A 21,379-nucleotide genomic window follows, 5' to 3' on the forward strand; every position below is an offset into this window, starting at 1 on the left:
AGCTTTTATTTTGGAAAGAGCCATTTCTCTGTAATAAACTCTCTTTTCCAAAGATGAGTGATTTCTCGATCAGATAGATTTATTTATTTATTTAAATTATTTTGTTGTTGCAACATTAAATTTAAAAACTGTACTTCTGAGTTAATATATATATATATATTTATTTATAATTTTAATAAATGAAAAATTAAAAAGGCATGAACATTTTTTTGTATCGAAAAAATATTGAACCATGACACCAAAGTATCGAACTGAACCGTGAATTTTGTGTATCGTTGCATCCCTAGTACTAAGTGCATTCAACTAAGTGCTGTAGTTGAATGGGAGCCTCTAAAGTGTGTACCCTATCATTTGCCCTGTGACACCTGGGATAATGAATATATGGAAAATTAACCAAACTGAAATGACAAATAAACCCCATCTTTTCCTTGGTTGGCAGCTCTGTTTGTAAGCCAAAGTGAACAGATATTAGACTCAATAGAAAAGCACTCCAAGCACAGTCAAAATGCTGCTCTTACATTATTCACACAGGCGAAAGTCAGAAGATAATGATATTCTAGCTAACTGGTATGGGTCTCTGCTTCAAACCCCACATATCATTTTAGATGTAGCAGCACGATTTGTGCTGATAAAATTAGTCATCTGTGACTTTTCTTCAGTGTCAGAGGCTGTGAGTAGTGTAATGGATGAGCAGGCGTAGTAACTTGGCAGCAACTGTGCTACAGTGGAGGTGTAAGGTAGGTGGCCTTGGACAAGGAGTGTAAAGAAAGGCAGGATGACTCACCTAGTGAGGAGCATGCAATACTCCATTGACGAGCAACCCACAGAGCTCCCTCTCTTGTCTCTTCTCCATCTGTGGTGTTTCGTAGGACAGTCAGGGAAAGCAGGAGAGTGATGGGAAACATGCATGTAGGTTAACGTTTCAGAATTCACCTGGGGTAATGGTTATTCCATAAGCTGCCATTGTTGAGGCTGACCTGGCTTTTAAGACTGAATCAAATCGATGGCTTCTCCATCTGAGGCTGGGAGGAGCGAGGGAGCCTGTCTCTGTCTGCACAGCAACGATAACACTGCTCAATAGGCACTAACCACCTTTCAAATGGAAATGTAGTATCCAGTGAAATTAGACACAGTTATCTGGATGGTACTGAGTAGCTACGGGGCTGTGAATGGGAGATGGTAGCGCGACTGTTGAGGGTGTGTCACGCTTTGACTTTGTTGTCCCAGAGCTTAGCTTGTGCAGAACATTCGAGGTTCACGTTTCACATCTTTGAGGTTCGATAAACACACCCAAAAACACGCAAAAAGAAATTGTGTTTCATATCAAAGGCATGTACGATTGGATGCAAGCTTGCAAGTGCAGAGGGTGACTCACCACCCAAAACCATGGGGGTGTGTGGTACAGACAGTATGCTAAGTTACAGTACACACTCATCACAGTGCCAGTTCGTTCTTCCTGTGTCTCCCCCTCTCTCTCTCTCCCTCACTCGCCATGTCTTTGCTTCCCACCTCTCTCTATCACTCATTAGCTTGCTTGCAAACACACATGCGCACCCAGACAAATTCAGACTAAGGGGGTGGATTCACAAATTGCTGACATAGAAAGTGAGTGCTGTGATCAGGTTCAGTGCTGGCTCAATCCTGTAAAACCCCCAGGGAAAGGTTTAAAATAAATCACTCATAGATTCTGCCTGCCCTGAAGATTAAAGTGGGGGAAGAGTGTGTTTGTGTCTCTGTGTGATCATTCGAAATAAGACAGTTTGTCTGCATTTGTGTCTCTTTTGTTTCTGTGAATTTATGCCATGTGCATGTGGTCTGCATCTTCGTGAGAGTTACTGACTGTAAAGGTGATGAAAAGAGCCACTGGGTGGGTGTGCTAAATGGCTGCATGAGAGTGTTGGCATGTGTAACTGCTCCAATTGGCTTGCCGGAGTTGTCCTCGGGGAAATAAGGGCACCGGCACAAGCGAGATAGCCTGCCACTGATACAGAGTTATGTGTCTTTCCCATATTTGCAGGTTTTTCTTGTGCATTAAGACTGATATCTGGAGATGCAACGAATGTGCAGATACAGGATGCAGTTCCTCATTAACATTTTGTATGCGTGCATGTTCATGCATCTCATATCTAGCTAGACCTATAGACGTTTTATCTATGAGCCTGGAAATGTCTTTGTTTACATGAACAATATGTCTGAGCATATGTAGACGTACTGTCTGTGTCCAAAGGCTAAGTGTGTGCAGTGGGTTTAGTCAGGTCTTCCAAGAAGTCCATATGGCGTTAGGGGCAATAAATGGACTCTAGGGGGAACAATCGGCAGCTGTTTGCAGAGTCACACTGAACCATGACCTTTACCCTCCAGTGTGTAAGGGCGTGTGGTTAAGTGGCTCTCTGCTCATGATAAAGCATAGATTTGAACCCACCCAGACCACCTCATTTGCATATTACACCCTTTCTAATGACACAACTGAAGATGCTGCGCTGTCGTCCGCTGTATTTGTCATCCGGGGTTTTGTACCCATGTTGCATGACCTATAATTAATCCTATACAGTGTGCATCATCAGAATAAATCCCATTTATAGTTTTACTGTTAGTCAGTGCTGTTATTTAATAGATTATCGACGCTGGTCAGTATGTTAAGTGTTGATCAGCCTAAAGGAAACTAACTGGAAACTTTGTGATAAAATGATATGACTTCAAAATTTAAGGAGTCAACTCTGTCAAATATACTGTCAATACAAGGTCAGATACTTTCAGGTAGGAAATGTTTTCTCACTTAATGTGGTTCATTGGTGGAAAAAGAACTAAAGTGCCATGAATCAGTCATCAAATAACTCGATGACATAAAAACATTCAGTCGTGACAAAATCATTCTTTCCTACTTAAGGATCGGTTGACTTGTACAGCGTGTGTGCGCGTAACTTGTAGGTTGTGACCTTTCAGAAAGGTCGCTTAAAACGTGACGTGAAGACATTGTATGAGATCAATAATTGTATAGGGTCTGCCTGGGTTTCCAGGCTAACTCTATCAGCATAGATGATACCTGGTGCACTGCCAAACATTTCTGGGATTTGCAGTCAGGAATTTCTACTCTGCTGTTGCAGATTTGTGGACATAATTATAGTGTTCTGACAGTAACTGTTTAGATAAGATGACGTACGAAACAGAAGTCTCACACGTTGGTAACGAACAGTTCAGACCGGATACATGTAATGTTACACCCATGCTTGTAATGATTAATTGCATGTTAATATGGAAACATGAGCAGCAGTGCCAACATAACAGAATACAGTGCATATCACAATTATACCAATACCAGACAGTGCAACAACACAATTAATCGCCCCTTGGCATAGTCATAAGTCATCAGAGAAGCCGTCCTTCGGTTTTCTGCATGATACTGAGGTTTCACTGCGTTGGGCGGAACAGACACCCCCTTTGTAGCTCCAGTTTAGCTTTGGTTCAGCTGAACCTGTGCTTGTTTTGACAGAGCAATCAGGTCTAGTTTGGCATGCAGCTGCGCTTTAAACCCCTCTGGGTTCGAGATTAGCTGGAGCCACTCTAGACCACGGCTAAGCACGTAAGATGCTAAGCGACAGAGTAATTGTCCCATTAAGTTTAAACTGGAAAAGATTAGGTGCACTGTTAATAAAAGGCTGAAATGTTATGCTTTATTTCATGAGTACAGCTGCTGAGCAAGAGTACGCGAGGTGGATAAAAAAAAAAAAAGCCCTCTTGTGCTGAAAAGGTTGAGCGCCATGGTAGCGGAGTTTCAGTTTTGCTGGTAATTCAAAAAATCTTTTTTTCTTTGTAACTGTTGATTGAGCTGTAGAGGATTGGAAGGTGCGCGGTTGGCTTAGAGAGAAGATAAGGGAACTAATTCCTTGCCTCTTCTCTTTCTGCTCTTTGATCCTCACCTCCCGCTTCATATCTCTTTGATTGCCATGTTTATGACAGCTCCTTTTCCTTTTCTCCTCTTGCCTCTTTCCTCTCCTGCTGTGTGGTGTGGCATGTCAGCAGTTCATCTTCTGTTGGAGGTCTTCGCACACACGCACGCACGCTCCGAATCGAGCATAGACAAGTGCAAGTGGAACACACACTCAAAGGAAGACACACCCGCCTCCATCCTAACTGAGGTAAAGTGAGTGCACCAGCATCCGTGATGAATAATTGAGTTATCTGGCTCTGCGCAGAAATAGCAATCTCCCCACATAAGTGTGAAAACATCACTTGCCACCGGAGACCTGGGAACTGGTGCTGCCATGTGGGTCTACACGTGTATGCGTGTGTGCTTCTGACTGTATTAGGTTATGTGGGACCTTTGTCATTTTTTTGTGTTTTAATCTGTGAATATTTTAGAGGGGGAGTATCCACGGTCTCAACATGCCTTTCATTACATGCGGAGGTGGTGACGTTTGCGTATCTGAACTACAAAATGAAAACGTATGAAATATTGTGACGTTGAAATGAGAGGATGCCTCCTTCAGCGTGATGCTCCGATCACTCAGGCCTGTGTGATTTGTAGAAGAACTTAAATGTGGAATCTTTTTGAGTCCATCTCTAGTCGTAAGAGCAGCATTTTGATCACACACCCTGCCTATGTAGCTCAAACCTTAAAAATATAATATTTTACTAGAAAAATATAAAGAGATGCACAATGGAAATGGAATATATAACCAAAAAACAGGCTTTGTACACTTCTAACAAGCTTTAAAGTCAAGTAACCACTTTTATTCTTCAATATAGCCTAACTCTCTTTCAAGCTTTCTTGCAATTTCTTTAAGTAGATTTCAGGGATAGTTCTCCAGGTTTCTTGAAGGACATCCGAAACTCTTCTTTGTATTGTCAAAATGATCCCACACTGCTTCAGCAATGTTGATGTCCGGGTTCTGGGGAGACCAGCACATGAGTGATCCACTGGCATGGCTATTGCTCAGGTGGTGGTGGTTCAGGTGGTTTGATCTTTTGCTGCTCCAGTCTGCATACCGAATATCCTTGGGCAGCATACTAACCCCAAGATGCTCTCTGCATCTGAGTGTGAATTTGTGTGAGCGTTAGATAGAAATACCTTAAACATAGAAAAAAGCACTTGTGTGAATAATGGGTGAAAATGGGTGAATGAGGCCTGTCATATAAAGTATTTTGAGTGATCAGTAGAAAAGCGCTATAAAGGAACCAGTTTATTTACCTTTTTTTTTTTTTAAATCCAGTTATGGTATGGGATCGTAATCATGCAGTAAAATTAAGCCGTTACCAATAAGATGCTCAGATCAAAATCCATACTACTAATGATCCTTTGTATTCAGTTATAATATATATATATATATATATATATATATATATATATATATATATATTAGGGGTGCAACAATACTCGTATCGATATTGAACCGTTCGATACAGTGCTTTCGGTTCGGTACACATATGTATCAAACAATACAAAATGTTTAATTTATTTGAACAACTTTCCTTCTGATGATGCTATCTGTGTTGAGCGCTCAGTGGATCTGTGCTCGACAGTGCAGCCTAGGCGGAGTAGTTGAACGCAGATTCACTGAGCGCAGGGCAAGCTAGCGAGACAGAAGTTAAGCTCTCGTTGCAACATGGCAAATTGAATCTCCCCCACCCTAATTCAGATCTGGCGTTTGGAACTATCTTGGTTTTCATGTGACGTATGACCCTGAAGGTAAGCGCGTCATGGACAAAAGTAAAACAGTATGTTGGATGTGCCACGCAATGCTCAATGCATTGCATTGCATTGAGCATTGCAATTAACGCACTAGTTGGTGGGAACTAGTGCGTTAGCGCAGTTTGCTTGTTAACGTGTTGGCCGTCCAGCCCCAGGCACGGGACGATCCGCGATAGCTCGTTAACGGAGATTTGCCGTGTTGTGGCGTTAACGTCATTTCAACGAGATTAACACTGACAGCACTAGTGGGAACACAACGAATATGACTGCACATTTACTCCGACATCATCCTAGTGCAAAGACAAGTGGAAGCAGACAAAAACAACAAGCATGCATGCTACAAACTTTACCCGAGTCATTTAGACAGCCGTTAGCAGATGATTCTCCTTATGGGGACCTGATATGTTTAATATGCTGCTGAGAATATACCCCAGAAGAAGCATATAGTATAGCTTTTATTTTGGAAAGAGCCATTTCTCTGTAATAAACTCTCTTTTCCAAAGATGAGTGATTTCTCGATCAGATAGATTTATTTATTTTTTTAAATTATTTTGTTGTTTCAGCAACATTAAATTTAAAAACTGTACTTCTGAGTTAAAATATATATTTATAATTTTAATAAATGACAAATTAAAAAGGCATGAACATTTTTTTGTATCGAAAAAATATCTAACCGTGACACCAAAGTATCGAACCGAACTGAACTGTGAATTTTGTGTATCGTTGCACCCCTAATATATATATATTTTTACAGTTTTCCAATAGTACTGCAACATGACATATTTTTCCATAAGCTGTCGTTGCTAAATATAGGACAAGACCTATTTCTGTAGTTTGATTGTGGTAACAGCAGCTCTGGAGATTATCGTAGTTGTTTAAATAATCATAACTAGTGTTTTGTGCGGAGCTTAAGCATTCCATCTGTCTCAGAGAGGACTGACCTGATGTAAATCAGCGACAATGCCTGGCATATATTCTCCCAGCGAGCACCTCCCAGGAGCCCTCTGAAGCAGTCGAAACGGTGACATGACAAAGCTGAGGGAGCAGAATCACAGCAAAGTGACAAATAAGGCCAAATCTGACAGGCGAATCCTCTGAGCAGCTCCACATTTTGACAGATCCTTCAGCGGAGAAGCACAAGCCAACGCCCTCCACGGGAGCGCGATTCGTTAATGCTGTTTCATAACACTACGGTGGAAATGATCACGTATGTGGCAGATCACCTATCAGATATGGTACATATACTGTACTGTGTGCTGTACAGTATAAAAGTGAGGTTATATAATAAGGAGGAAACCTTTGAAGAGTAAGTGTTAGTGCTGCAGTAACACAGGCTTGGGGTTGGACTCAACCAGCTGTTGGGTCTAAACACCCGGTGTTCTGTTATGGGGAGACAGCAGCAGATTAAACAGCAATCCCACTGATCCAGCCCCACACAGTTAGCCCGCCACTCCCCCTCCCCCTCATACACGCCCACATTCATCACGGCGAGCAGGTGCTACTGTGAGTGACCATTTTATCTTCTGCTGGGCTGTAATCTGGTCTGTTCATGTGGCAGTGTTTTGCCATAATAGGTAACAAACCTGAAAAGAGGGTGAGATAGGGTTAAATCTGGGGCAGGCTGTCCCAGGATGGATAGCTTCCACAGCTGTCAGCATGATGGGGTTTACTGGGAGGGAGTGCAGGGATGACATTATCAAGACACTCAAGGTAGTAAGAGATGATGATGGAGCATGCTGTGAAAAAAAATGGTGAGTTTCTGTTGTCATCATGCAGTTAAGCAAGTGTTTGCATATGTTTGACAGCACGCTTGCATTGACATTTACACTGCTGCGTGTGTGAAACTGGGATTTAGCGATAGTGTGCAGTTTGGTTTCAGGCAAAAAGAAGTGAGCCTCATGCCCCTGCTCTTTGCTTCCTATGTGTTTTCTAAGGGGTTAAGAGTTTTTAGTGTGGAAATCGTCATTAATCTGCTCTGTGCAGACGAGTCAAACAGAGCTGGGAATATTAAAACATGTAGGGAGAAGTCTCCCTGGATCATTCGAAATCCTGTTTGGATGTTTCACTACATTGCAGCTGAGAGATTGAGCCATTCCCAATCCCGCTTTACTGCATCTGTCTCACCCATTCTTTGTTCTGGTGTTTTCCTCTCCCTCTTCTCTCTCTTTCTCCGTCTTTCTTTTTTTCTGACATTCTCGCGGCGACTTCTTTTTCTCTAGTCTGCCTGTCTCTCTTTCTCTCTCTTTCTCTCTCTCTCGCGCTTCTCGTCTTTTTGCTGCCAGCTGGGGAATTGGGAGGGTTCCTCCAAATTGGCACACAGATGAATAATGCATCTAAAGCAAAAGCAGAGAGCTAGGGTTGGATATATCTGTCTGTCAGACTCTTTCTCTGTATTACAGTTATGTACGGAGTTCTGCTGATACTTCAGAAGAGAAAAAGAGACGTTTGACGCACTCTACCCTTCTTCCCATTTACTTTTCCGTCTGTTATTAACTCTTTTATTCTCGGGAAACGTGAGCATGTATGGTCGCAGAACACTGCGGATACCAAGTCGGATGGTGATACATAGTGTGAAAGATTCTTGAATTTTGGAGTTTTTCCTTTTCAGTTACAATGCACATACATAATGCATACATAGTAGTTTGATTTCATTTGATTCTCTGTCACTGTATGCATGAGTTTCTCTGCATGTGTGTGTGTGTGTTTCTTGCTATTCCCAAACTGCAGTGTTAAAAAGCAAACTGCACTCGTGAGCATAAGCTCACAGTAGAACCATCATTAAAGTAATGAGCAGGAAGTTAGCACTGAAGTCAACCATAAACAGAGAGTTAGAGAGGGAGAGGGGAAAACAGGGAGTGAGGGAGAGAGAGCGAGAGAGATCCCCAATCCCATAAGGACAAATCTTAAATCCTGAGTGTTGCTTCTGACTCATTCTGGTTAATTAAGTCGAGTCAAGTGAGAGGAAAATGGGGTCTTGCCTTCCCTGAGTCTGTAGGATCAGCACTATACTGTATTTGCAGCTTATGTAGTCTCTCACTGGAACTGTCCTCTGTGCACTCACAAAGCAGGAACGGAACAAATTGTATTGAGTCTATTCCTCCTATTTTTATTAGCTTGACCTGCACAGCCTCTTTATACTCAGAAGATTTCACACACACTTCCTGTCAGCTCTGCAATTTACATATACATCAAGAGAAAATGCTCCCATTCAGCATTAGCTTTCAGGCAGTAGATACGCTAATGGTTTCATTTCTCACACTTTATTATTCAACTCCCACCAATTCATGGTAAATGTTATTTGCTCTGCACATCCTGCATTCAGCAGTTAAAATAAACACGTATCCCACCCCCTCCGAAACTCAGAGAAACAAAGAAATCTGTTGAGCAACCTCTGGGATTTTCTTTGTTGTATTATGGTGGAAAGATTTCGCCATGCGACAAAGGATGAGGCAAACAAGTGAAATGTCAAAACCCCGTGTAACTCTAAAAATAAAACAACACAAGGGTTGCCATTCGAGGACATCATAGGCGCTCGATCGGGTGTGGAACAGATAAAACAAACAGTTCTTTATACCCAACAGCAACCGGGGTAGAGCTGCCAACTGTCCTCTGCTGAGAATAGCAGAGAGTGGATTTTAGAAATGTTTACCTGTTTAACATTTTAAACCAAGTGCCCTTAAGATTTATAATGGCAGACAAACAACAAGGGCCTTTAATCAGCACGGCGTATCCAAAGTGCACCATAATGTGCAAAATATCATTTATTTACATTTGAATTACATAATACGCTGTGTGACGATGTAATACAAATGCTGTGTGATGCAATAAAATCATAGTCCCATCACAGCCTTAAGGCTAAAGGATAAGCCTGACATTATTCTGTAGTTTCTGTACTCAAAGCAAATCCTATAAGAAGACTAAATCTAACAAAACATTAGTCCATCCCTCTTCTGACAAATCTTTTAAAAGGCAGTTCTAGATTAGCTATTTCCTATCATTTTCTGAGTAATGTTAGGTCTGCAGGTTTTATCAAACGGTACACAAACAGCATTAATTGGCACGTTTGTCAAGCTGAGAAAAGAAACTACACTGTTGATTTTGGACAAGTATGCAGGGCTGTGGCATGGACAAATATGCCAGTTTAGTCTTTGGATGGTGTTAGTAAGTCTGTTAGTAATGTGATGGGTTTTGATCCATGTAATTGGTTAAAAAACATAAATGCAGAGTATCAGTAGATGTAGTAGACAAAATGTAAATATAATTTAATGTGAAAAATATGAAAATCTTTTATTTTTATTAATTGATTTATGTTACTTAACATTCATTTAATAAGGGTAATAGTAAATATACAGATCAAAAATCTCAAATTAGCATGTCTTGGCCAAGATGGAAAGCAGCTCAGTTCATTCCACTTCAATGTTATTTGATTTATATAGTGGCAAATTGCAGCAGCAGCAGTCTCAAGTCAAGGACTTGACAAGAGAAGAACCCCCACAATCAAATGACCCCATTTGAGCAAGCACTTGGCAAGAGCAGGAAGGAAAAACTCCCTTTTAACTGTAAGAAACCTCCAACAGAACCAGGCTCAGGGATGGGCAGCAGTCTGTTTAGTTACCATGCATTACACAATAATGCGCACACAGCAGAACATAAAAAAAAGACTGTATGTATGCAAAAGATGGACAGTGACATATAAAAACATACAATATTATAAATTTAAAGCTACAGAAACATAACTGAATTGTCACACCGTCGTCACAGGTGCACAGGTGAAGTGTTAACATAATACTAAATTGGTTGATTTTTGCACCTGATTCCAAGCAAATTTGAATATGCTCTGTCCTAATTCAGTAAATGCTTTGTAGATACATAAAAGGAACAACGCCTGGGAGCGAAGGCAGTGACTACCAATAGTTTTATGACGGATCTAGGTCTGTAAATAAAAAATGGATAGCTGAGAGAGAGAGCCTTGAAAAGAAGACGATACCAGTGGTTGAATTTAGGGAAAGACAAAGCAGACCATTCATCTCATAGACAGATCACCGCATCAGCAAAGTGCGTGCCTGGCTGTAAATTTTTAAATGTGTACAGCAAAGGGGTTTTGAATATGTGGCATGATTTTGGAATTATTTGAATGTTTAATAAGTGAACACGTTAAATCACAAGTAACGTAGGGCTTAGGTGAAATGGCAATTGATGATCTTGTGGTCAACAGAGATAAGTCATACATTCTGTGCAAGAAAGACACATTCAGCAGCTCAGCAAAGGATAACTGTCAGCAGCAGTGCCAGAGCTGCAGAGCCGGATACTAATGTTCACGAAGTTAGAACCTAACTGAGGAAAAAAACTTTTTTTTTTTAGTTTTTTTTGATAAAACTTTCATTTTTTTTACTTAATTTTTAAAATATCAAAAAAAAATGTAGAATTTCCCCCCAGAATTAATATATATATATATAACATATTTATTTATATCTCATAAATAAACAGGCTATTCTGAAACAAAACAAAAAAAACTGACCATACACTTGTCTCTTAATGCTTTTGCTCATTAAGGAAAGTATGCTTAGTAAGCTTTTAGCAGAGTCCAAATCATATTTGTTCTTGGTTATGAGATTAGAACGTTAGTCCAGGACAAAAGCTCAGCAGGTTAAATTCACTTGATCTTTTATGCGACCGTTTGTAACAGGTCACTTCGGGATAGGCATTAAATTGCAAACTGAATTTTCAAGTTCCTGTACAAGGTCTTAGTCCTGTGCCTGTGTGTGTGTGTGTCCGTGTGTGTTAGTGAGGCTTAGCTGATGGCAAAAATGTCAGAGGGTTAAGCTGTGCACCCCCATCCCTCCACCCCACCTGCCTTCCTGTGTGTCTCTTTCCCTTTTTACTGCTGTCTCCCCATCAGTCCATGTTGTTATGCGCAGCGTAGCGGTGTCCCGCGGGGCCTGAGATTGCCACGGACATGATGTGATTCCGCGTCTCCTTTTAGCTGTAATATGCTGCACTACAGGCCTCTGATGAACTTGCCTCATAAGGCATGTTGTCCTCTACACTCTCCTCTTTCTTTCTATGATTGCCATCTATTTCTGTCAAACACAGATAATGCGTGCTTCAATGACTGATCTTCAAATGGCATTATTGATTGATTTAGAGGTGGGAAGTAAAGAGGACAGACTGTTTAGTTACAAGTCGGTGCTGTGGAGGTGTTTTAAGTGAAAATATGTCATATCACTCGATGAGCATTGGTGGCCTGTAACTGATGTGTTGATTTATTGGGAAAGAGCTGTGCTGCACACTCCCTCATTCACAAAGACCCACACACTTACGCAGCAACCCTCATATCTCAGAACTCCATTGATGCCGTTGATTAATAATCACTTAGTTGAATTTGTCCTAATGTGATGACAGAAGTTGAGAGCTGTGCTCAGGATCATGGCAGGGGCATATCAGCCTTGTCTGGCTGCATTTACAAAAATTGCATGAATGCTGGCTTTATTAATCAAGTGTGAAGAGGGAACAGTGCGGTTCGGGGGAGTCTTTATGTGATAAATTCAGTAAGCTTGGGGACAGAAGAGACAGTGGCCAATGTGGGAATTGGAGGGAAAAGAAAATTTAACTCACCTGTCTAGCAATGTAGACAGTTTCGGTTTTACATACTGAGGTTTTGAGATATCCATCTCTGAAAAGGTTATTGGTGCTGCTCAAAGTTACGAAAATACAAAAGCGTTCAACAGCAAGCTCTCAATCAGTGAGTCGTCGTCAGTTTTCATCGTGACTATTTTCAACTGAAGTTGACAGTCATGCCAACCAAAAAAAGTCTCTTTGCGTAGTTTTTGGAAACAAAATGGCCAAATCTGAAATTTATTTTAAGAGAAAAACGATGAGATAAAAAACTTTGCAGAGGTAACACACTTTTTTTAAAGCACCAGCCAAACTATAAATAGTGAAAAAAGATGGAAATGATTGTCATCTATGAATAAAACACTGCATACTGTTACGTGTTGTTACGTTTGGCTTTTACTGTTATGTATGTGTGTGTGTGTGTGTGTGTGTGTGTGTGTGTGTGTGTGTGTGTGTGTGTGTGTGTGTGTAAAAATAGTTTTTGGGATGTTGACAGATTTTCCAGATGTTACAGCTTGATACTGATAAGTTTTTAATGTCAAATTACCTGCTAAAACTCTGGTACTATTCCTGATTGTAACTATATAGTTACATAAGCAATTTAACCAAGCAGTCTTGTTAGCGATATCTTAGTTTTTTGTTGTTTTATTATTGTTTTATTTCTTATTTGAGCTATTAATAAATTATTACTATTATTCTATCACAAAGTGTTGCCCACAGTGGCTATGGCATCAAAATAACATTCATTGTACAGTCTGTATCTTAAAATATAAAGCGCTTTGAGGCGACTGTTGCCGTGATTTAACGCTATCAATAAAATTGAATTGAAAATACAGCAATAGTCCAAAATGAATCTTAATATCTATGTAACCGAAGATGAAAATACACCTGAAGAAGCTGAAATTGTGTCTTCATTCACTACACTGTGGTGTTAGTTTGGTCTTTAATGTCAGGATTGTGTTATTTAATTTCAATATTGTTTACCCAAAGTGAGTTTCTTCCTCTTCACTGCAGCTTTTGCTCACTTTCATTAAGTAAGCTGCATGAGAACTCATAAAATAATAACTCTGGTGAAACTGTTGGGTGTGCAGTTCAGGGACTACGTGTTTTTCTGAAGTACTGATATTTGTTGGTACTCTGTCAATAATTGTACCTGAATAGGAATCATTATAATGTATTGCCATATTAATAGTTCATTCTACCCCACTAATGGTAAGAGTGTGTCCTTTTTTAACTTATAGTCTATTTTTGGATAATTTACTGAAATAAAGAATGTTTTTATGATATTACAGTATTTTAATTTATGAGGTTATTTATGATAACATTAATGTCTTTTCTCATTTACACACTCATTCTTAGTACTGATGTGATATTGGATATTATTATGCTTAAGTTTTAGAATAATAGTTTATGCAGTGGGGATGTAGGCAGAGAGTGATTTTCCTCTTTGTTTTGTAGTGTTCTGTTTTTCCCCACATTCATCAAATAGATTCATCAACTTTAGTTAGTGGCGGGCATCAAATCAAAGATAGTGATGTGATTGATGAAAACAAAAAGGTTAATTTCTCTCCTTGGTGAAATACTGTGGTTGTGATGTGTAATCTGTCCAGTTTGATGGTGCATAAACATGACAATGTGTGTTACGGTGAGCGTTAATTAACATCTTCATGTTTTTTATTTTTAATGGAGACCAATGGCAGAGAAGTTGGTGCTGCATTGTCAAAATAATTTAATCAGTAAAATACAAATTAGATTTATTTTTGCATAATATTTTTACTTCCATGTTCTGCATTGTTTATGCACGTGATGCTCCAAAAATGTCTCTTTCGCAAAGCTTGCCAAATCAGAAACTAAGTAATGTAAGTAACCTTATGTAAGTCGTTATAAGAGAGCCATTCTAGGATACAAGAAGAAGAAGAGCAGCTGCACAGATTTCTTTAATTTTGGATGACTGCAGGGAATCACTGTTGAAATGCTGAGGCTAACCTTAATATACTTAATATGTACTCAGACTCCCCAAAGCCGTCCAGCTTGTGCTTTGTGCAACATTTGGCGCTGTTGGTATTGAAGTCATTTCTATTCAGCTCTTCTGCTCTTTCAGTGAACCCTTCATAGGGCACTCATTGAAAGACTTGGAAATGTAAAATTTCGACCCTCATGTGTTGTTGGAGGATAGGATGTGATTTCAAATTGTTTTTATTTATTTATTTTTTCTTACTTTTGTGTAGGGCTGGGCGATACAGCCTTAAAATTGAATCACAATATTTAAATGAAATTTGCTTTAATATTTCTGACGATATAGAAAAATAATTACTGAACAACATTTTATTAATGCTCGCAGCTTACAGACTACAGCAAGTGTAAGCAAGTGAGCTACCACCAATGAAGACACACTATGTAATTCAAAGAGTGAACGTACGAGATGTCTGCAGCAGCATTACAGTGACACAGCATTGTATTCAGTGATAAAGCACAAATCAACATAAACAGAAAAGTAGCCTAGGTTATGTTTTCTTTGTAAATTTTAAGTCAAAGTATAAAATAACTGCTTAACACATTAGTTTAACACTAACTTAACCTTGTAACACTTCAGAAGCTGCACAATATTGTCAGATAATACAGTTGAGATATATTTTCTACCTTGGATGTTCCATCTTACTTACGCTGAGCTGTTTAACCAGCTGGCTGCAGTTATGCTTTTCCACCATGTAATCATATCATATGGACTGCAACTATATATATATATATATATATATATATATATATATATATATATATATAATGTGTATATGTGTATGTATAAGTATATATGTGTATGTATATATATATATATATATATATATACATACATATACATACATATACATGTGTGTATATATATGTGTGTGTATATATATATATATATATATACATATATATATATATATATATATATATATATATATGTGTGTATGTATATATGTATATGTATGTGTGTATGTATATGTATGTGTGTATGTATATATGTATATGTATGTGTGTATGTATATATATGTATATATATGTATATATATATATGTATATGTATATATATATATGTATATATGTATATTTCTCACAAATTTAAGGCAAAATAATTATTATTTAGGAATATTTATCTTTACTGATACTCGCACTTGTCAGAAATATAGCACACAGTGCAGTCCTGTCTAGTCAGGAACTGTTTCATAGCACTTGGTGAAACTGCTGTAATGTGGCAGCTCTTTCAGCTCTTTCATAAACACTGAATTAAGCATGTGTATAAATCCAAATACAGCTTGAACTATTCTCTGGCATGGTAGTTGATAGTCTGGCACAGCAACATCCTCACAGTTGCAAAAGATGATTTTTTTTAATCAGTATTGATATCCCACTTTGAAGTGAAACTGTAACAGTAAAGTGCAGATCCACTGAAAACAAAATATATGACATATAAATCGTAAATATATAACATTAAGTGGTACCACTTAATTTTTTTTCCTACACAAATTTTCATCAAAACTATATAAATCCCAAATATTGGATTACTAAATCAATTTTAGCTGTACCAAGTCTCACAGCATAAATATACACTAGTATATGCAATATAAGTACGTATAATAAAAACTGCTATAAGGTCATAAAACTTAACAACGCACACATATTTGACTGTTTGACTGTCTATGGGTGAAGTAAACTTCTTACTGTATCACTGTATATTGTGTAACCTTTGGCAACATCCAGTGTACTATTAAGCACTACTGTCCAGAGTTCTGTGTTATGGCTTACTGAATGCGTCTGGTGTATGTCTAAAAATGAACTGGGTGTAAGAATAGTAAAAGGCAAAAAAACAAAACAAAAAAAACCCCACATTTTGAGTTGGAAATACTCAAGGCTCATGTTTGTTCAGATCTTTGCTTTTTAACTGGGAGAAAGCCATGTGGTTCTACAACTTCACAGAGAAGCATGGGGAGGCTAATTCTGATGTTAGCATGGTTCCCTGCCCAATGAGGGGTTAAAGCTAGCCTTCACAGGAAGCTGAACCAACAAATCTTAACTACTGAAAGTTATTAAAATTGTATAACAACCCATGATGCAATCCACAATTTAAAGAGAAATATAAATGTCATCTTAGATATGCAAGTGAGCCAGGTTACGTTTATTTTTATACTTTACAAAAAACCCCACTTTTGGTGTAGTGCTGCAATCTAAGAGATCCCAGTGAGGTCGGTTCATAGTAAAAAAAACATTGCTCATAAAGTAGCTTGTTGATAATGATTTTTTAATATCTAATTAAAGGGATAGTGACTAAAAATGCTTGTAGTTATTCATTTGCAGAAACAAGTCTGATAAATTTCCTCTGCTGGTCTCTAAAACAGATTTCCACGCACCTGAAAAACTTGCTGATGTTTTTTTTTTCATCAGTCTATTTTAAGCAACTAAAAGTGGAATCTATAATTATCTTTAGTTAAGCAGAGATTGCAAAATCACAAGGCTGCACAAGCTTGCCAGACCCCATTTGCACGTTAGAGGGTTAAATAGTGTGTCGATTTGACTTTTTATTTGCAAAGTGATTGTGCAATCCAAAGACTGGCATTTGATTTGTAACACAGAAATTGTTTTATGTTCTCTGTGTGTGCGTGTGTGTGTTTGTGTGTGTGTATGTGAGTCTCAGAGACACACAGAGGAAACCTTCCACCCTGTGGTTGTGCTGCACCGCTGCATCCTGCTTGCTGCTCTCTCAGTTCTGCTGCTTGCATCTGCACCTCAGTGTGTCTTTGTAACAATCCCTTTGACCTCTTTACTCATTATCATCAGTACCATTACCATCAGTATTAGCTACTGCACCTTTCATCATCGTTGCTGACATCTATATTATAATCACCAGCAGCGGGCCTCAATAGGGCTATCACCACCATTGTCATCTTTCTCAATATGCTGTTATTATCACTGTCATCATTTTACACGTAATCTTCTGAAATGAAGACAGATGCTGGAATAAACATTCTTGCACCCTAACTGTGTGTCACTGTTGAGCATGCTGCAGGGGCGTTGCGCGTCGTGCAGGAACTGCCTCACCTCCTCCTTCTGAGGCTTGTTCACCACTTGTGAGCTCCACGTACTGTTAAGTATGCTGCTAGACATGTGCTCCCGTCTTGCATTGTGTTCGCTGGCAGTTCAGAAACACACCCGTCGTATGTGTTTCTCCTCTGAATATTTCAGAAGGGGCTGACAAAATGCAGGCAGAAACAGACCGCTGATGACCTCCTTCTCATCGACTCCTTTTTCTCCCTCTCTGCGCCCCCCTCCATACTCCCGCGTAGATCGCACATTCTCTAAGGCTTCCACTGCATCTCTCTGCTGTCCTCATCCTCCTAGTCTCATCACTCTCTTTTCTCTCTTCCCTCCCCCACTGTTTATTGCACCCTTCCCTCCTCATTCCTCCTTCGCGTTTGAAGTGCGCTCCCCTCTTTCCCAGTCTTCCCCCCATTTTCTTGCATATCTTCCACTATTCTCCCCTTTCATCTCCACTCATTTGCTCCTGTGTCTGACCACCTCTCTCTTACCATTTGCCTTCATTCATTTTCTGCCTCATCCCCCCACCCCCCTTCTCTCCACTGTGATGTACTCTGCCTGCCTGTCTGTCTATTCCATAAAGGGCTGTCTGAGGCCTCTGCTCTGTAATTCATTCGCTGTGCATCGCCTCACATATCTGCAGGGTTATGCAGACAGACAGATAGAGAAAGAGAGAGAGGAAAGGAGATCTAGAGAGAGAGAGAGACAGATGAAAAAAAAAAGAGGACATGGAAAAGATGTAGTTTTATCTCCAAGAAACAGAAAGCCAGAGCCAGATCCTGTGGTGGTATGTTCCAGAATCACTCTCTCACACACATTATGTACAGCTGTATACAGCCTGCCATGACCTCTTTCTGTGCACTGTACGCTTTGTCACTTGGATGCAATCCTTAACCGCATGGATGCCATTGTCTGTGTTTCTAGAAGAATGCAAAGCATATAGTGTGTTCGTGTGCACTTCTGTGCCTTATTCCTAATAACTTGTGCTGATAAGTTAGTAATTCCGAGTATATTTGGACTATATTCAGTTCAAGTTTTAGAGACAGATGAAGCAGCTTTTTGCAAAATTAAGCTTAGATGTTCACTTACTCAAGATATGAGTAGACATTAGTTCGTGTTAAATATTAACACTGATAACTTAACACTGCAGACTAACTAGATAACCATAGCTGACTCTAGGGTTAGCTTGGCACATTGTGGCCCATTAAAGCTGAAAGAAGTAAATTAGCACAAGGTATAAATACTCTGTTCAAGTGAAGACACAATATACTTAAAAATAAAGCCCAATCGATATATGCGCGTTTTGAAACTGATACCAGTGCAGATATTTGGATTTGGATCTCATATATCGGCTGATGTATGTATGTATGTATGTATGTATGTGTGTGTGTATGTAGTATAGAAATAATCTTACTTTGGTCCATCTAGCTCTGCTCGGATCAGTTGCCTGTTGCCTTTGTGGACACACTATGCAACCACAACACTCATAACATGGTTCAAATGTGTTTGTCCCATTTCGTCTTCTTTGCAGTGCCAGTATATTGGCAAAGAGCTACTAATAGTCAGCCTCTAGTAAAATAAATTAATTAATTAATTAATTTAAAAATAATAATAATAATATCAGCATAAAAACATTATACTGGTATGTTTATGTTAACTGTACTGATCATATAGTACTGGTAAAGTTAGTGTTAGCACTAAATATCATTAAAAAGCATCTAGCATTTTTCATTAAGTAAGACATTCGTCAAAAGTGTGAGTCTCTTTTTAAAAGCTAGGCTGTCCTGTAGTAACTGAAATATAAGGTTCGTTTATATTAAAAATAACTTAACCGGGCAAAACACTAAAATATTCTGCTTGGAATAAAACCAATACTGCAGCTTAGTGCACTAAACGCTAAAGATCATTAGCGTAATTAAATAGTTAGCATATCAGTATCCTTAATAGAGCATACAGAAAGTAGGTTATATCAGCTTGCTGTAATTTCACTGATCATTTTCCTCGATTGTCACTTTGGCTGAACCTAAATATACAGCATTAGGAAACAGACAGGGTAAAAGCACTGAAATATCTGACTCATCTCACCGTGATGTTTGTGTCTCCCTGATACCTCACTCTGTACTGTTCAGTTAAGTTTATGAATGCAATTCATCTATAAAAATATATTCACAGAAATGCAATTGGAGGAAGAATGAACGTTTCCTTTACTACATACTGTACTCCCTACCACTTTCAAATAGAAGTACCATAATCGCCTCCCACAAATGCACAGGTATAAAATAAATTCAGCCTAGTTTGTAAAATACTCAATTTATTATAAAAATTGGTCATTACTGCAACCTTGTTGATGTACTATACTTAATAATATGCTGATATTAATGCATTTTAATCTAATAGTAGGCAGCACATTTTGGAAAACTAATCTCATTTAAGGCTTATGTAAATCGAATTGAGTATGTTTGTGAAGGAAATTATATAAAAAGACCTGAAGTGAAAATCCTACCTTGTATGTCGTACACTTCATTATTAAAACTGAAACATTTTGCTCGTCAGTGTTTGAGCCACTTGTGATATGAGAAAAAGAATTCTGCAGGCAAATGGAGTGTAGCAGCAGCGAGCCTGGTCCTTCCGTCAGTGAGGCCACACTCTTGGGAGCTCAGTTGGTTTTTCCTGTTAAACTAACTGCAAGAATCTCTCTGGCTAGTCAAATGAATGTTACGGTATCATTTGATCTTTTTTTAACAGCAAAAAGAAAGAATGTGATGAAACAGTTTTTGGCGTGCTCGTAGCCGCTGCTTTGTAAGGTGTTCTATTTTCTGTGCATTATTCGACTGAGTCAAAAATAGAAACTGATATGTCAGAATGAGACAGTGACAAAGAGCCAGAGGCAAACCAGGAGCACACACACAAACACACACGCGCATTTTTTCACCTTGTTCTAGGCAGCATTTTGCTTTCTTATCTCTCGTGTCACTCATATGTTGTATAGCGTGCTTTATCCTTCTCCTCTATCTTTGCAGGTTTTCCTTAGCAGACGGTCTGAGCGGAACAGTTAAAGCTTGAGTAAGGAAGTGAGCAAAACGGAGTGGGTGTCATGGAAAGACAAGGAGGATCTCAAGACAACCTTACCTACCAAAACCTGCTTCTACTGGGAGCCATTGCAGCAGCGTCTGCTTTCGTGGTCACCATCCTGATCGTCCTTGTCTGCGTCGGCTGCCAAAGGTATGATTTGTGGTCACGTGACATTGAAATGTGGTATAAGTAGGCCGGGGAATAAAATGATGAACGGCCAGTTTTATGATCTTTGCAGCTTCTTGCTTTAGTGCCCTCCCAAATTACTCTCACTATCCCCTCTTTCTTTTATGTGTCTCCGCTTCTTCTGAACTCTTCTCCTCCTTCCTTTCTTTTCACTTCTACATCCTTCCTCTCCATCTCATTTATCCCCTGCTTTGAGCGGAGTGGCGCTAATGAATGTTAATGGCTGCGAGTGTCGGATCAGATGAAATGATGTTTACAGGACACTGACGAGACAGGCCAGAGTCAGAGCAGGATCACGTCATCCCTCTCCAGCAAACTACTCAGCAGGCAAAAGCAATGGGACACCCCACGGTTTACAAAGGATTAGACTCTGAGCCAGGCAGGAGCAATGGAACAGCCTATGACTTTTTTGCCGAGCCCTCAGAGACCAATCAGAGGCACTGCAGTTTTGTTGCTATGGTATACAAAGACAAGCATGTGGAGAGAATCTAGTTTGTTTTATGAAAACATAACTGCAGTAGTTTTAAATTGTAAAGAAGATGTAAGCTTCTGATTTTAAAGATGTAAGGTTCTTTTAAATTCCAAAGATTGCAGTGGATCTGACTTTATGCCTTTACATTATTTTTACCTTAAACCCTTCTGCTGTGCCATGTTATTATGAAAAGCTCCAAGGGGAGCTCTCTTCTCGTGATTTCCTTGGGCAATGATGGCCATATGTTTGAACAAAAGATTTCCAGCTTACTA

The 21,379-nt window shown here is 39.2% G+C and overlaps 1 protein-coding gene across 3 annotated transcripts in view; it reads left to right on the forward strand.

Annotated features, from left to right (window-relative positions):
* The window catches only part of LOC146494648 (uncharacterized), a 45,639-nt gene that overhangs the window by 13,133 nt on the left and 11,127 nt on the right, over positions 1 to 21,379 (forward strand). For 2 of the 3 annotated variants that reach the window (XM_085147171.1, XM_085147169.1), the window contains exon 2: positions 20,398 to 20,599. In XM_085147171.1, coding sequence (XP_085003297.1) covers positions 20,472 to 20,599 — 128 coding nt within the window. In that variant the 5' untranslated portion in view covers positions 20,398 to 20,471. Of the gene's footprint in view, positions 1 to 175; positions 4,137 to 20,397; positions 20,600 to 21,379 lie in introns of those variants that run through there. The other variant, XM_085147170.1, reaches the window with a different exon arrangement.

The sequence above is a fragment of the Neolamprologus multifasciatus genome, chromosome 20, assembly GCF_963576455.1.
Source record: "Neolamprologus multifasciatus chromosome 20, fNeoMul1.2, whole genome shotgun sequence".
NCBI classification, from domain to species: domain Eukaryota; kingdom Metazoa; phylum Chordata; class Actinopteri; order Cichliformes; family Cichlidae; genus Neolamprologus; species Neolamprologus multifasciatus.